The 15,096-nt window shown below is 43.1% G+C and overlaps 2 protein-coding genes across 4 annotated transcripts in view; one reads left to right on the forward strand and one right to left on the reverse strand.

The window, feature by feature from the left end:
- The window catches only part of UROC1 (urocanate hydratase 1), a 75,817-nt gene extending 64,501 nt beyond the window's left edge, over positions 1-11,316 (reverse strand). Inside the window, exons 1-3 of one of the 3 annotated variants that reach the window (XM_067544320.1) lie at positions 11,281-11,316; positions 5,114-5,307; positions 4,193-4,320 (exon numbers count right to left, since the gene is read on the reverse strand). In XM_067544320.1, the coding sequence (XP_067400421.1) occupies positions 4,193-4,318 (126 nt within the window). In that variant the 5' untranslated portion in view covers positions 4,319-4,320; positions 5,114-5,307; positions 11,281-11,316. Of the gene's footprint in view, positions 1-901; positions 1,100-4,192; positions 4,324-5,113; positions 5,308-11,280 lie in introns of those variants that run through there. The other 2 variants (XM_067544319.1, XM_067544321.1) reach the window with 2 other exon arrangements.
- The window catches only part of LOC137150392 (netrin-4-like), a 58,885-nt gene continuing 50,632 nt past the window's right edge, over positions 6,844-15,096 (forward strand). Inside the window, exons 1-2 of the mRNA XM_067544322.1 lie at positions 6,844-7,268; positions 7,799-8,069. Coding sequence (XP_067400423.1) covers positions 8,003-8,069 — 67 coding nt within the window. The 5' untranslated portion in view covers positions 6,844-7,268; positions 7,799-8,002. The remainder of the gene's footprint in view (positions 7,269-7,798; positions 8,070-15,096) is intronic.

Genomic DNA, 15,096 nt, shown 5'->3' on the forward strand with positions numbered 1-15,096 from the left:
TGTCCAATCAATGAAGACAAAGCAATACCATGTGACTTATGTGACCAATCACAACTAAGCAGTACGTCTTGAATTTTGTATGTTCATGGCCTCTACACCACTTAAGCTCTACCAAGTCATCATAATATGGGGCCTTGTGCTGGATCTTTGGACAGGAGTGAATTTGCATTGTGGCAATCACAATTTCCCTGTGATTATTCTGCAAGCAGAAAAAGAGATTAAGAGCCTGATTTTCAGAGATGCTTGGTGCTTGTGTGTCCCATTGACTTCATCTCAAACTGCAAGCGCTCAACACCTTTGACAATCAAGCTCTGAACTCATTGACAGCATATATGAAAGTCAATAGGATTTACTCTCCTAAGTGATTTAGATTTTTTTGAAAACCCCACCCTGAATTAATTTTTGTTTAGAGTTATTCAATCTGGTCACCTTCGTACAATGTAAGATCTTGACACAAAGTTTCCGTCTCATGCGTGGTGGATCATGACTAATATTTTGCTCTCATTTTAAGCACTCCACTAGCAGTTTGTTTTTCTTGATCAATAGAATTCACACAGCCCATTGTGCTCTAAGCAGAGCATGACCCTGCCCACCTACCGTTATTTAAATAAAAATGGATATTTGCATTGGCTTCAACAGGCACAGGATGTGGTCAATAGCTTGCAATAGATTCTGCTGAAATTGATCAACTGTCAACATCTTTGTTATGGGACTGTTTTGGGAAACCAAGAATATTATAGACTTTTTAAATGACTTTTCTTTTCTCCCTTCTAAAAGCCAGTATCTGGGCCAGGATTTATATGAGTAGCCTCAGTTTACCCACATAATAAAACTATCTGTACTTTCCAGTTGAAGATCTCAAAGCACTTTACAAACATGATGATGAAGTGTTTCAACCTACCTGGGAGGTAGGTCAGTATTATTGTTTCCATTTTACTGATGGGAAATTGAAGCACAGAGAAGGGAAGTGACTGGTCCAAAGTCACATTGATTTCTTGGTTCCTTGTTCTGTTCTTTAACAAAGAGATTAACTTTTCTTTCCTCCCATTTATCTTCTTGTATTTGGTGATTTCTAAGGCATTTATAGTGGGATTATTCTCTGAAAAGTGATTGTAAAAATGAGATTGTGGGTTTCACATGTTATTCTCTCTCATTAGCATCCAGTTGAGATGACCTCAGTTTAGAAGTAAAAGTGGATCTTTCTGACTGGCCATTGCTGTAAACTCCACAAAGGCTCTGAAAGTGCAGCTATGTTCTTTATGGCTAAGATTTTCAAAAGCAAAAGTTAAGCTTCTCAATCCATATGTAGGTTTCGAACTCAGTGGCCTGATTTTCATAAATGCTAATCAACCAGTAGCTCCCACTGAGGTCAAATGTCCTCCCCCTTCTCCACCAAGGCCAATGGGAGCTGCTGCATGCTCAGCAATGTTGCAAAAGAGGCCACTTTAGGCTCCTATTTTTGAAATTCTTGACCCATGTCTATTACATTATAACTACTAGCAAAGATACTCCAATCAAAACTTCGTTGATGATGTTGATATGAGGAGAATGGAATCCAGCTTGCTCTTCTCTAGCTGCATTAACTCAATCACAGAAGGTTAGTAAACCTTGGTTTTGTCAGTAAAATCTGCAGATGTGACTTAAAGAGCCATTGGGACCGATAGGGTGAGTAAGAAAGTACCATTTTCATATAGCCATTTTGCTGACTTTCTGTAACAATGATGGGTATATTGTCTCCTCTGCATGCATGTGCATAACTGTTATCAGCTTCATTAGCACTTACAAGCACATACACCTTTGTTCTGTAAGGAAGACACAAAGAGCGTGATGTTTTAGGGGCAGAATGTTTCGATTGAGAGCTGGAAGCTGAAGAACAGAAGGCTTGAGCTTTCTGAGACAGAGAAGGAAATACAGAGGATATGGATGTTTCAAGCCCTAGGCCATGAAAGTGGAAACAAGCTAGCTCAGGAAACTTATAAACAAAATAGGTCTTCAGAAATGGTTTGGTTTATCCAAGGAGATTAAAGATTGTATGGTAGCAAGAATTGTATTTCTTGTCAGCAAGCCCCAAGGCACATGGATTTGTATAAATCTCCCTTAAAGGCTTTATATTATTGCCAGCAACAGAGGCACAAGAAAACAAAACATTGCAATGGCTTAGAATTATTATTGCAGATACAGAAAAACTTAGACTGAAGGGATATAAACATCCTCAGCAGGTGTAAATCAGTATAGTTCCATTGACTTCATACCAGCTGAGAAGTTGGACTATTTTTTTCCTTTGCTCACTAGCTATTTTTATTAGAAAATAAACATATCATTGTATATAAAGAAAAGTCTCCAGAGCATCTCAGCATTGCACATCACTGGTAAAGGCTGAAATCCTGTCTCAAGGTTTTGGAACCACCTTGTGGAAAGATTACATTTTCTAAGCATGGAAAGCATTTGGGCTTTCAGGTATCAAATGAATACCAGCTGAGACTCTAAACCTGCTAGGAGTTTAAAGATGGAGGCGTTTAAATCTTTAACAGGCCAATAAAAAAATTCACAACCAGCATGACCTTTTATTAACTGTTATTGATAAGGAGGGGAGAGAATAAGGTTGGATGCTGGAAAACAAACTGGGACTAAACCAATTTCCACTAGGGTTTGTTCCAAGAAAATACTTGACCTGAGAAAATAATGTGGCATCCATGATCCATATTTTCCTCCTTTTGAGTTATGCCCACTAGTTTCCATTCATAGAATACCTGCCTCATCATTTCAGAGGAGAAAACGTGTGCTGATCTCTCCATGATAAAGAAAGGGGGCTTGGCCTGCTAAAAGGTGAATACCTATAGGTCCATAGAGATCTCGGAACATCTGTTGAGACCCTATGCCTCTGCACAGCAGCTCTATTGGTCTCCCCTCCCAATGACAGCATGGCTCCTTCAGAAGCCATGCAGCCATTAATCCTCCCATGGCTGTGCTGTAATAGCCAGGCAGAGCATTCCTCAGCAACTAATATTGCTCAGAGCAGCATTAATTACTAATGGGATCTCTCCTGGCTGTTCTCTTCTTCAAATACCCCTGGAGTCTCAATCTTTGGAAGTGGGACTTCCATAGAGTCCCAAGGACTGGAGGAAAGATCACCACAGAGATCTGGGTCTCCCCAGGTATGCACCTTCACTCCAGCTGGTTTTTAACTATTTTGGTTCCTCCTTGCTTGTGGAAATGGACAGAAAGAATCTGACCTTCTGTGCCAATTCACCACGGACATAAGCAGGTGTAACACCAAAGAAGTCTATGGAGTTGTGCCTGCTTTCACCAGTGATGAACATGTCCCTGTGTGTCTAGCATGGTGGGAAAGTACAAAGTTACATTATTATTGCTCTTATTATCTGGTGAAACATGGTCTTTCAAACTATTAAGGGACCCACTTGCTGTCCTGGAATGTGCAAAACTCCTACTGGCTTTTCTTTTAATTTAACCTCTTTGTTGTTAAAATTTAAAACAAAGATCTCTCATAAGGATTGAGCCTAATGATTACTTAACAGTGCAAGCTACCTAGTCAAACAAAAAAAAAGAAAGAGAGAGAGTTACACAACCCAGAACAAATCATTAACTTAAACCCTTGAAGTTTGTGCCTCAGCAGAGAACAACAGCGGGTTTCTGAGTAGCCTTTTAAATATATTTCCCCCATAACATCTTAAAATGCAAAACCAAAAAGGAATGTATACGAATGGTTTATAAATGCTATTGCTGTTGATCTTCCATACTTTGTGTTGACCAATTTTTGGGCCGAGCCTTATATGCATACACTCGGGATTTTTTTTTTTAAAAAGAGGGGGGTTAATCATAAAGCGTCTGGTGAAAAGAGCTGGACTGACAGCTATGGAGCCAAAAGTCCCCTCTTTACCCACAGAAAGGGCATGGCACCAAAAACTTGCTGTGCAGGCTTCTCCCGCACTGCCCCACCAATGTGTCTCAACCTTTTCTTTGGGGAGAAGCAATAAAGTGGCAAGCAGAAGAGTCCCCACGGCTTTGTCTGTCAGCTGACAGTTCAATGATATTAAAGCAACAATGAAACGTATTTAGTTGCCTTGTACTTTGGACCCCAAACCCTGTGGAGCATTTGAGGCAGAAGCCCTGCTGCTTTGGATAGTGACTATCTAGTGGGAAGGGAGGCTTGGTCCTGCAAATCCCATGTTACCTTTTCTTCCTGAGCGGTGAGGTTGGGGGTTCTCACAGGCGCATGAGGTACTCCTTTCTTTCGCCCTCTGTTTTCCGGCAGGGGGTCTAGTGGAAGCCCCCCACAAATCTCCTTCAGGCTAGACATGTCTGCTGTAGAAACAGGAGATGAAGAAAAGGCTGGTTCAAGGGGAACGAGAAGTGGAGAGAGAGGTGTGTGAGCACCTGGAACGTGCAACAGCGATGAGATGACCTCAGAGAGAACAGGCCACCCTCTGGCTTTTGCAACTTGCCTCCCAGGTTCTGAGTACAGACACCACAGGCAACACACCTACTGACACTGTGCGATCCCATTGGTTCTTCGCTCCTCCCCCTAATAATGAATCATTCACCGTTTCTCTCTTTATTCTCGGGATTTTTTTTTTTCTGGCAGCTGCTGTGCTAACACTTTGGGATACCTTTGGCCCAATCTGACATTCTTTGCACACCCTAAATTCATACTACCGTCAATGCAAAGTAAGGCCTATGGACTTCAAAAGGAGATTTCCCTGAGTAGTGATTCCAGGATTTGTGTTTTTACACTTCTATAATCTCATAACTGAATATTGGGAGCTTTCTTTTTGACACCTTTGATATTTCTGTACCTCGTTCCTGATCAGTTTTCTTTCCGTTAACAGCTGTTACCAGAAATAGCAGTAAGGATGCCATCCCAAATAGGTTCTTGTTTTTATATGTTCCTGAATTTTAGCAGATTTAAACTGAAAATATATCAATCTATTAAATATTGCTGCTGATTTTGCTTTGCTACATAATAACAGCAGGGAAAATTAAAGCTTTCTCTTCCCTTCTTTTCTCTTCTGGCTTTTAACCACCGTGATCAACAACAACCAGAGTGTCTAAGGATCTTCCCATTCAAATATCACAAACAAACAAATATGCTTACTGTGATTTTCCACTTCACATGAACTTTAATCTCACTTTTGAGCCTTTGTTTAAAGCATGCAGCAGTTTTTTGGCCCTTGTTGCATCCATGAAACCCAGATCTGTGGAATTTGCTCAGATGTGCTGGCAGAAATAGCATGCTGACATCGTCTGGGAGAATTGCCTGAGTAAGGACTGCAGGACTGAGCCCATAATCTGGGAAAAAAACGAGAGAGAAAAAATATCAAAATAATGAACAGGTGTGAAATGGGAACATCTCAGACTTCAGGTTCATTGTTCTATGTGGTGTAATAATAGTGAAATCAATAGGGTTCTTAAGAAATTAAATAAAGTTCTATAGAAATTACTCTGAAAACCTATAGCATTTAAAAGAGAATGAGGCCCTTTCTTATAGATTTTCTTGAACAATCCTATAGAATCCTACAACAGGGATATTATTGTCTATTAAATTTGACAGAAGGGTAGAAAAATGTATAGAAAGTTTATTATTTTTCCTATTAAAATCTATTGGACTTTTCCATAAGTGCAGCAATAAACAAACATTGATAACAGTGCACTATGAACAAGGGCCTTTCATTAATGTCATATGGAGCTTGATCCTGTGAGGTGTTGGACATCCTCAGCTCCCACTAAGCCCTTCAGGGTTGAGTTCTAGGATGGTATTCACATGATTTATAATAGGTGGGTGGAGTATTTTGCATAATTATCATGCAACATTCTAAGGGGTTTAAAAGACGAGGCAAAGATAGAAAAAAAAGTTCTAATCTTCCCCTTATTTTAAAATTGTTTACTGAATTTTCCTTTTTTTTAAACCAATTCAGATTAAAGGAAAGGAAAAAAGTGAGGGGAAAAATACACAAAAATATACAAACATCCTTCTCTCTCTCTCCCATGCACGCACAAGTTACTCCCTTCCCTCAGTTTCCTAGTCTAACACATCCTTTATTTCTGATTTGAGGATCCAATCCTGCAAACGCTTCGGCAGGTGAGTTGCCTTTCTCATGTTTCAATTCTCATTGGGTCCGCTTCTGTCTCATGACTTCTAACTAAAAGGTGACTCCCCAGAAGCCAAGGGAGTGACTGTGGCGTAAGGTAGCTGTAAGAAAGACCAGCCCCAGGCTCAGACTAGTCACCTGAATACAGTTATGCAGGACTGTGCCTGCAGGAGTGGGCCCATGAGCAATGAGTTCAATGCTCTGCACAATTTACACCTGTGCTAAGCCCCCATGAAAACAAGAGAGTTTCCCCTGCAAGACCATGGCTAGAGAAGGTCAGTTCTTGTACAAAGCAGGGCACACGCACAAGTACATTTTCTTGTTTTAACGTATCTTCCCTCGCAATCCCGTGGGTTGGCAGGTTTGCCCAGCACTACTAGCAAGTTCAGTTGCAATTTCCTCCCCTCTGTCTCTGTCTGGTTAGGAACCTGCAGCAGGCAGGTGTCATTTGCCCGGCTGGCTGCTAGAGGGTGCTGTAGAGGCAACCTCCAAGCAGCTGGTGGGAGGAGCCCCGCCCCCGCGCCGCACATGTCGGGTATTTAATTTAAAGGCACAGGAGCAGAACTGGGCTGCGCCGGAGTTGAAAGTGACAAGTCTGCTCTAATCTCTCCCCCCCCCTGTTCCTCGCAGCCTGGCTCCCGGAGGAGGAGAGATGCGGCTGGCAAACAAATAACACATGCATCTGAAGCAAGGATCAGCCGCAAGCCCAGCCGAGGGGGTGTGGAAATGACCCCACACACACACACGCTAAAAAACATATAAAGAACTGGAAGAAGATCACGTTATCATAATCCCCTTTGCAGCCAGACAGGAGCGGAGGGGAGAGCTGGCTAGTCAGCACTGAGCGACGTGCGAGCAGCTGGAGGGAGGCAGAGAGGAAACTTGAAGATAACTAACTCGCACTAAGAGGAGGCGAAAATCCCAAACCCTGCCCAGATAGGGAAAGGGAGGATCTCTCACTCCCTTTTTTCTGCATATGGGAGGGAGGAATAGTTCCTCCAACCTCCCCCATCCCAGCCCCCAGTTCCCCTAAACCAAACGCTGCCCGCTCGCCACTAGGAACCTGATATGTCATAATTGCAAGAAAGAAATCAAGTGCCAGTAGGTCGAGAAGAAGAGCGAAAAAGGGCGCAATCGATTCTGTGCGCACTGACACCAGTGGTGATTTTATTATTACCCTTTGACGAGCAGTCTGTGAAGCTAGTCCCTTGGCGGAAAAGTGAGAGCAGTGCGGCGGGGGGGGGGGGGGGGGGGAGGAGAGAGAGAACCAAGTAATTATCCTATCATCTCTCAGATAGAAAAGCAAACTTGGTTCTTCCTCTGCCCCTCTCCTCTGCCTCAGGGAGCAAAAGGGAAGAGGGCACTCACTGTCTAGGACAAAATTCATAACAAAGCAAGGTTTGATGGTGCATGGCCCCTAATTGCACCCCCATTAGCAGCAGAGGGGGGGCGTAAGGAGAGAATAATGCGGGTGGGGGACCCAAGAAGCAAGGACCGCAAACGAAAGTGAAAGATTAAAATAGCAGCAAAACGTAAAATAACTGCATATTCTCAGGTCTGACTGAAGAACTGAGCTTAGCTTAGCTTTGCTTCCTCATTGATGGTTTGTCTGGGGGCTGTGTCAGAGATGTGAACTTCACCTACTTTCTGGATGCAAAGGGGTAACATCTATTCATTCATTTATTTGAAAGCAATGTGAGTGACACACACTGAAGCCATCTGAGACCTGGAAAGCTGTCTGGATTTAAAATAAAACAGGAATGAGACACCAACCCATGACCCCTACCCTGAGAGGAAGGTGAAGAAAGAAAGAAAGAAACCATGCAGACACCAAACCTGTAGATTTATTAAATTCTTTTTGCCCCATTGAAGATAGTTTTTTTTCCTTGACAGACATGCAGCATAAAGGCATCACGCTGATTGTGTTCTTGGAATACATTCTTTCTGTTCATGGTGAGGCAGGTAAGCAAAAATCAATCAACCAGTATTGTCAGTCATAGGACAGTTAAACCTAACTTTAAAAAAAAGCAGGGGATGGAGGGAGGGAAAGCAGATATTTAAAGTCTCTCATTAAGGTTTTTGCCTTTTTATTTAATTGTATTTATTTATTTATTTCAACAAGGAATCTGGGCTAACCAATATACATATTTTTCCTTCCTCCTATATACAGATCTGTAGCCTATTCTTTTTTCCTGTGTATTAAATTAGGATGTGCAATTTATCAGCTCATTTTGTTAAAAGAAAATAACATATAACAACATATTGTCTTTGTTTATTAATATAAGAAAGCAAGAAAGAAAAAAAATTGGGTGGATGGGTGAGGAAGAACTGAGATATTCCAGGAATTTATTTTGATAGGGGACACTTTCTTCTTAGATAGGACAAGAGTCAGTTGCCAGTTTCTTTAGATGGCACTGCTGAAAACTATGTTAAGGTTAGTTTTATTTAAAAAATAATTAAAAGACAGCCATTCTGTCTAGGAAATACTATTGGTATTGTATAAGAGAGACTATTCACTCAAGTTTCTTCTTACTTTGATCAGGATTTGATGGGCCAGGTTAAATTAAAATGGTTAATATTAGAAGGTCAATAGGACTGGGACCAATGCATAGCAGCAAGACATTTTTCATATTTGATTAAACTGCACTGGTATTTACATAGGATTCTAAAAATATCTCGATTATGATAAAGAATGGCTCCCCTGAGGGCACGGAAGCTGGGCATTGGGATGGAAGAACAGCTTTTCCTGCCACGGTTTAATACATCTTTAAGGTTGAAAGGATAATAAAAAACAGGATGAACTATGGTGATCAGGTCAGAAAAATATGAAAACAGTATTGATAAAACAGGAGATGAGCCAGAGGGTTGATTCATGTGTCTTTTTCATCAGAGAATGGACTTATGATCTCTCTTTCTCTCTCTAGAGAAGGCTACAGACTGGTTTAAATTTGACTTGCGTGTCCAGAATAGTGGGCTGATAACATCACTTTCCATACAGTGTCTTGAAGGATAATTACATTTTCTGCTTTCTGTCTCTCTCCATTAAAATCAGGTGCAGACAAGGTTGCTTCGGCAGAGGTTATTCCTTGACTAGACTATATTTTACAAGATGATTATGCATTAGATTTCCATAACTGCAAATATTTTTTTAAGGTAAAAAGAACTGAGAAATATTCTACCCCATCACTTAGAGGTTTATCTTCAATCAGATCAGAGTGTGGCTATCCCAGGATTATGGGGAAAGATTATAGGGAAGAGCATCATGTATTTACACCTTAGTCTCTCATTCCAGGCAACAGCTAGCTTCCCTGATTGAGACTATCCAGTCAGCACACGTGTGGTGATGTGTACAGAAAACTTACAGAAAGGTCACTTGTCAAGCTGTTGGTGTGACTTGGGAATGCATAGTTAAAAATGAATTTAGAGGAGAATCTATCATAAATGCAGCTGAAATTTGCTTTGCGTAAGATTCGCAAAGGAAGGGTGAATTTTTAATGAGACACAGCTTGAAGCAGATTGCTCAGAAAGTCTGAAATTCTGGGGTTCTTTCTGTATTGATTTAGACACACACAGCTTAATGGTGTGGGACATAATGATTAAAGACAAAACTGGGCTAGTGCTGCTCTGCAAGTTGAAGACTTAGCAAGCTATCTGATGATTCATTAAATTTTAAAAGACTCACATGCTGTTTATTCAATAGTTGGTGGAAATACTGACCAGCAAAAGCACAAGAGCTGCATGCTCTGCCTTCCTTCTTTGGAAACAGTTTGTAACTTTGAATATCAAAATAGGTTCAAATGCAACCTGAGTCACTACTCACTAGAATACAATACTGACTGACTGATGGCTATTGCCTGGTCCATATGAAATGAGTAGGTGGTTACTGTCTTCTTCCTAGTGGACAGGTGTTCAGAGCAGTGGGGTTTTTTTGTGTTTGTTTGTTGTGTTTGTTTATGTAACTTGCATGTATAATAAACTCCCTTCTCAACCTTGGAGTTGGCCCCTCCTGGTCAGAATTGAAGCACCCTGATGGAGTGTGGTGTGTATATGGGATGTTTGCCCTCCGCTGGTAAATAGCCCCTTGGACCATTAAAACGTAACAGAAGAGGGTAAAAAAGTGAGGGTGAAATTGAGGGCATCAGCTGGCTTTTCTATTTTGAAGTTTGAAACTGCTGCTGTCTCTCACCATAGTTCAGTTAGACTCAAGGCCTTATTCCCTTCACACAACACCATTGCAGAGCTCTGCAAACTGTCCAGAGTTGGGGGTCAGCTTGAAGAGCTGACAGCAGCTCACACTCTGTCGTTTTGATCTAGCAGCATTCTGCCCTCCCTCCAGAGAGTGTGGTTCTTCATGGCTGTGTTCGTAATAGCAGATCTCCAAAAGGGGGTGTGGGTTGACCAAAAATGTTCATTTCTAGCACAAAGCTTAAAATCAGGCGTGTTCTTTTTTTAAACAAAACTGATGAGGGATAATTACCTGCCAGACTTTCACTAAGTAATGCCAAGCAGTGCAGATTTTTCCTTTTTCTGCTTTTTGCCAGAGGGCACTAGTGGACTAACTTGTCAGCGAGGCTTGGCTTCCTTGGGATCTGTCGGGATCCAGGACCTCTGGAAATCAGGCCAGAGGTATTCAATATAATTGAGACTGTGGGATTTAGACAAGCAGAATGGAACTGGCTGAGCTGGGATTTGGCCAGGATGTTGGGTCTAAGACTCTTATACTCTGTAAAGTGCTATGTGATCTTTAACCTCCTGCTGGTGGGCCACAGCTTGGTGTGGCATGGGACTACCCAGAGGAGTGAAGGCAGTTTAGTCTCCATGACTCAGTCATTTTTTGGCCTTTCAGCTGAAACAGGCAGCAAGGGGGGGAAGGGGGGGGGGGGACTGTTAGTACCAATTGTGAGAGAGGTTTTTATGATGTGGATATCTAGCCACTGGTAAATGGATTGAGACTCACCAAACTTATTTCACAGTGGCCATTGACCAGCCAACAAATGCTAAAATGTTTTGGTTACTACCAATGTGAAGCTAAATGGCTCTACAGCTCATTCATAAACCCTAGAGTCACCAGTCTCCTGACCACAGCTAGCTTTAAACATGCACATTTACAATATTTCAGTTATTAAGAAGATAGGTAAACAGAGTAAAAAGTGAAATCCAGCCACAGACCTACCTCCAATGTCTCAGCTGTAGTGAAACTCCACCAATAGTAGAGATGGGCCAGGATAACCCCACATTTTTAGGGTTTCCAAAATATGGATCATAACTTTGTGATTTGAACACACTGAAGACATTGAAAACACTGTTTCATAGTTCCTTCGGTTGACAAGAAATAAAAAGCCTGATCCAAATCCCACTGATGTCAATGGGTATCTTTTCATTCCCTTCAATAGACTTTTGATCAGACCCCAAATGAGTGGCTTGGTGCCATTTCTTCTGTTTAGGCCTCTGAAGAGGGTGAAAAACGCACTTTTTAATATTTAATATGGCTTCAGTTAACATTTGTCAGGCTCTGATGCATAATGGGGGTTTGAAGTTAGCCATTGCTGTCCGAGCGGTTGTCCAGCATGTCCTTTCAGTCATGTGACCAGTCTCAAATGGAATGGCTCACTAATCATCAGACGGAGACTGTCATTTGCCAGCCGCACTCCACAAAACTGCTGCCTCACTGCACAGCATTTAGGGAGCAATAAATAAATAAATGGCATAGTTTACTGGGCCAAGCCATCCGTCCTGTGAGCCAGAGCCAACCAGCCTCAGTAATACACAGCCCCTATGCACAACTCTGATTGTTTAGCCTTTTATCAATTATTCAGTGAGCCCCTCCTGGCTTTCGGGGGAAGTCACTGGCTGCCTGGCTGCTGTTTCCCTTCTTCAGCAGTGCCCTCACTGTTCTGACTCCACATTTCAAGTCATAGCTGTGAAATAATTGAGTGATGTGTTATCGGGGAGGGGTGGAGGCGAGCAATCTCCTGCAAATTGATTGCTTTAAATGCAAAGCTCTTAATCGACTGCAGAACGTTTTTCCACTCTCTCCTTCCCTCAACCACCCGTCCGCTAATTTGCAGTTTGTTCTGTCCTTTTTCCTAATGACACAGCCGTTCAGACAGGAACTATATATTGATGTTGCTGCATTAGCAGGCAAAACAGATACACTTCCATGTCATTGCTGATCAGAAGGGCAACTGTGTTCTTCTTCACTTTACATGTTCCATTAAATACAGTTAGCAAAGTCAATAGAAGACTGATAACCCACCAACAGGAACCAAAAGAAACAGCAGTTTCCTGTACAAAACCTGTTTCTTGTCTTAACTTTCACTCATTTTTGTCTCCATGATTTTGTCCATACTGCTTCTTATACTTAGAATTCCCTCTTTCTTTGGGTACCAAATGATTTCTGTCTTCCCTGCTACATACTCGGTGAAGGCTTTTCACAATGATCCACCAAAGACAGATATCCACACAGCTTTAAATATGGACCCTCCTCTAGACACATGGTGCATTACATCCCTCAGTGGTATTTTTAACTTGAGGCCTGGTCCTGAGAAGCGTTAAATGCCCTTAAATCCCATTATGGCCAATACAAACTGAGGGTTTTCAGCATGTTGTAGGACCAGTCCAATGTAAGCACACTGGAACCAGAGACAGAGTCTTCTCTTCTGGTTTGTAAAGCACTGACCACACTGAGGTGATAATATCAGATTCATTTTAAATACAGAAACAGCCATATTTTCTATTTCTACAGTGCCTTTCACCCAAGCATCTCGGAGCTCATTAATGAAGCCTCACAAGACAAAGACTAGACATTGACAAGTTGGGCTAGGTACAGTAAGGACATTCAATACCAGAATGCCACGAAAAGATATCCTCAGAGCATTGCAGTCTGGGAGCCTTAAAATTCTACCTCACCTGCCAGAAGTGAGGGTTTTTTTAAAAAAAGGAACTCAGTGGATGGATTTGTAAGACTGCAGCAACAAGGCCTAAACCAGGAAGTGCTAGACACCTTGTGCAGGAGTCTGAACTCAAGAGATCTATAGCCCCTTTCCCAGAAAAAGAGCAGCTCAGATAAACTGCAGACAAACTTTCCGATGAAGCTTCTGAACCTTCTGGCGCTCTCTCAGAACTCCGCAATGCACAGATGCAGTTCAGAGTGACAAGCTGATAACCTGAGAGCAAATATTTCAAAACGGTGGCAGGCCAGGCAGAGCAGTTGTTGGTCTTTACTCACCAAGTAAATGTCAGGAATGTCCTGTTCTTTTAAAGCCAGGCTTCCTTCAGCTACATCCTAAAGTAACGGGAGTCAGGAGTGGCTTCCTTTAGCCAAGTTCAAAAGAGGTGAAAGGGGAAAATCATCATCACTCATTCTCCTTTCAGCTCCAGCCCACCCTTGTAACTCCTTCCCTCCAGTGGGAATTCATCCTTGTGCTGGCACCAAGGGAGCAGCTTTTACTCCCACTGATCCTGGGGCTGCCACGGACCAGGTTGGCTCCGAGCACAGGTGAATGCCTAACATGCATAGCTGCCCATGGCTCCTATGGGCCTGCAGCAAAGCAAAGCACAGGACTATCTTGGCCCTTCCACTCCCACCTACTGCTGGAAGACCCCCCCTGCCAGGCAATTTCTATGAGCTCTAACCACAGAGATCTGGATGGGAGGACTCTAATAGACGCCCTGCCAACCCATTCAAGGGCATACACTCAGAGCTATGACTAGAGTGACTGAAGCTGGGAAGTGTCAGGCTCGGGGTTCTAGGTGGTCAGGCCTGGTGGGTGGAGTGGTGGTCAACGCCAGATGTAAGGTTGGGACTGGGCCAAGGGCAGCGCTGAAACCGGGGTCCAGAGACAGTTTGTGGGTCAGAATCAGGATCAGCATCCATGACAAGCTAAATCAGGATCATAGTCAGGAAACAGGCCGAAGGCCAAAGCCAGGTTGGAGTCCATCCCAGGGTCTGGGGGTGCAGGGCTGGAGTGGGGTCAAGGCAGGGCACGGACAAGGCTGAAGCGGGTTGGGACAAGGCTCAGGCAAGAATGGGGGCAGGAACAGGAATTGGATCAAGAGCAGGCGAGAAGCCTATGGTGTTTGCAATGCTGGGAGGCAGCAGGAGAGCTCTTGGCCATGCAGTGCTGTTTCACAGGCTAACTTGCAGACAGTTCTGGCAGGGTCGGTGAAATACCTGGGCCCAGCAGCCCAGCTCAAGGGATAGGCTGCTGCAGCATGCCTGAGTGCTGAGTCCTTCGTAGATCTGTTGGAGGGTGAATCAAGGGAGCTGAGTGAGCAGCCCTGGTCTGGCTGTGGGTCTGACTCACAGGCAGTGCTCTGGCTAGCAATCCTTGGCCACAGGGACTTGTGAGCTGTATCTAGGGAATAACAAGCAGAGTCTGGGCCAGATCCCCTCTAGCCAGGGAACAGTACTCAGAGCTCATCACTCAGCCAGGAGCTAGCAACCTGGCCGCTGCGTTTCCAGCTGATGGCAGGAAGCAGCCAGATCATCTTCCCAACATAGGGCAAGCAGCAGCCAGCAGCAGGGGCTAGCAACCCAACCACAGCACTCTACCCAATTTGGGACAAGGAGCAGAGAGGGTCAGAGCCTGAGGGCACCACCAGACACCAACCTGGGGAGATACCATAGCCAACCAGGATTGCAGTCCCAGTGTTCTTAAAACTCATCACATGCTGCAGGCTTCTCATGCTTAAGTTTTGATCATCAGGAAATTTGCTGTCATTCATGTACATAAAAAAATTCATCAAGTATGCAAATTAGGTTACATCATTGGCACAAAACCTCCACATTTCTGGACCTTCAACCTTAACAGGTATGACATCTAAAAATGAAAATTGATTCTAAAATGAAATGATCACTCTTTCTGTTCTGCAAAGGGAGGAAAGTGGATGGCAGGGCGTAAAAGACAGATTACGAGAGGTACTGTTTAGAAACCCTAGATACAGAGATATTGATAAATCAATACAAGTCCTCCCTTTACGTCTCTCT

The sequence above is a fragment of the Emydura macquarii genome, unplaced genomic scaffold, assembly GCF_026122565.2.
Source record: "Emydura macquarii macquarii isolate MOO-44397 ecotype Brisbane River unplaced genomic scaffold, CSIRO-AGI_Emac_v2 contig_968, whole genome shotgun sequence".
In the NCBI taxonomy this organism is placed as follows: domain Eukaryota; kingdom Metazoa; phylum Chordata; order Testudines; family Chelidae; genus Emydura; species Emydura macquarii.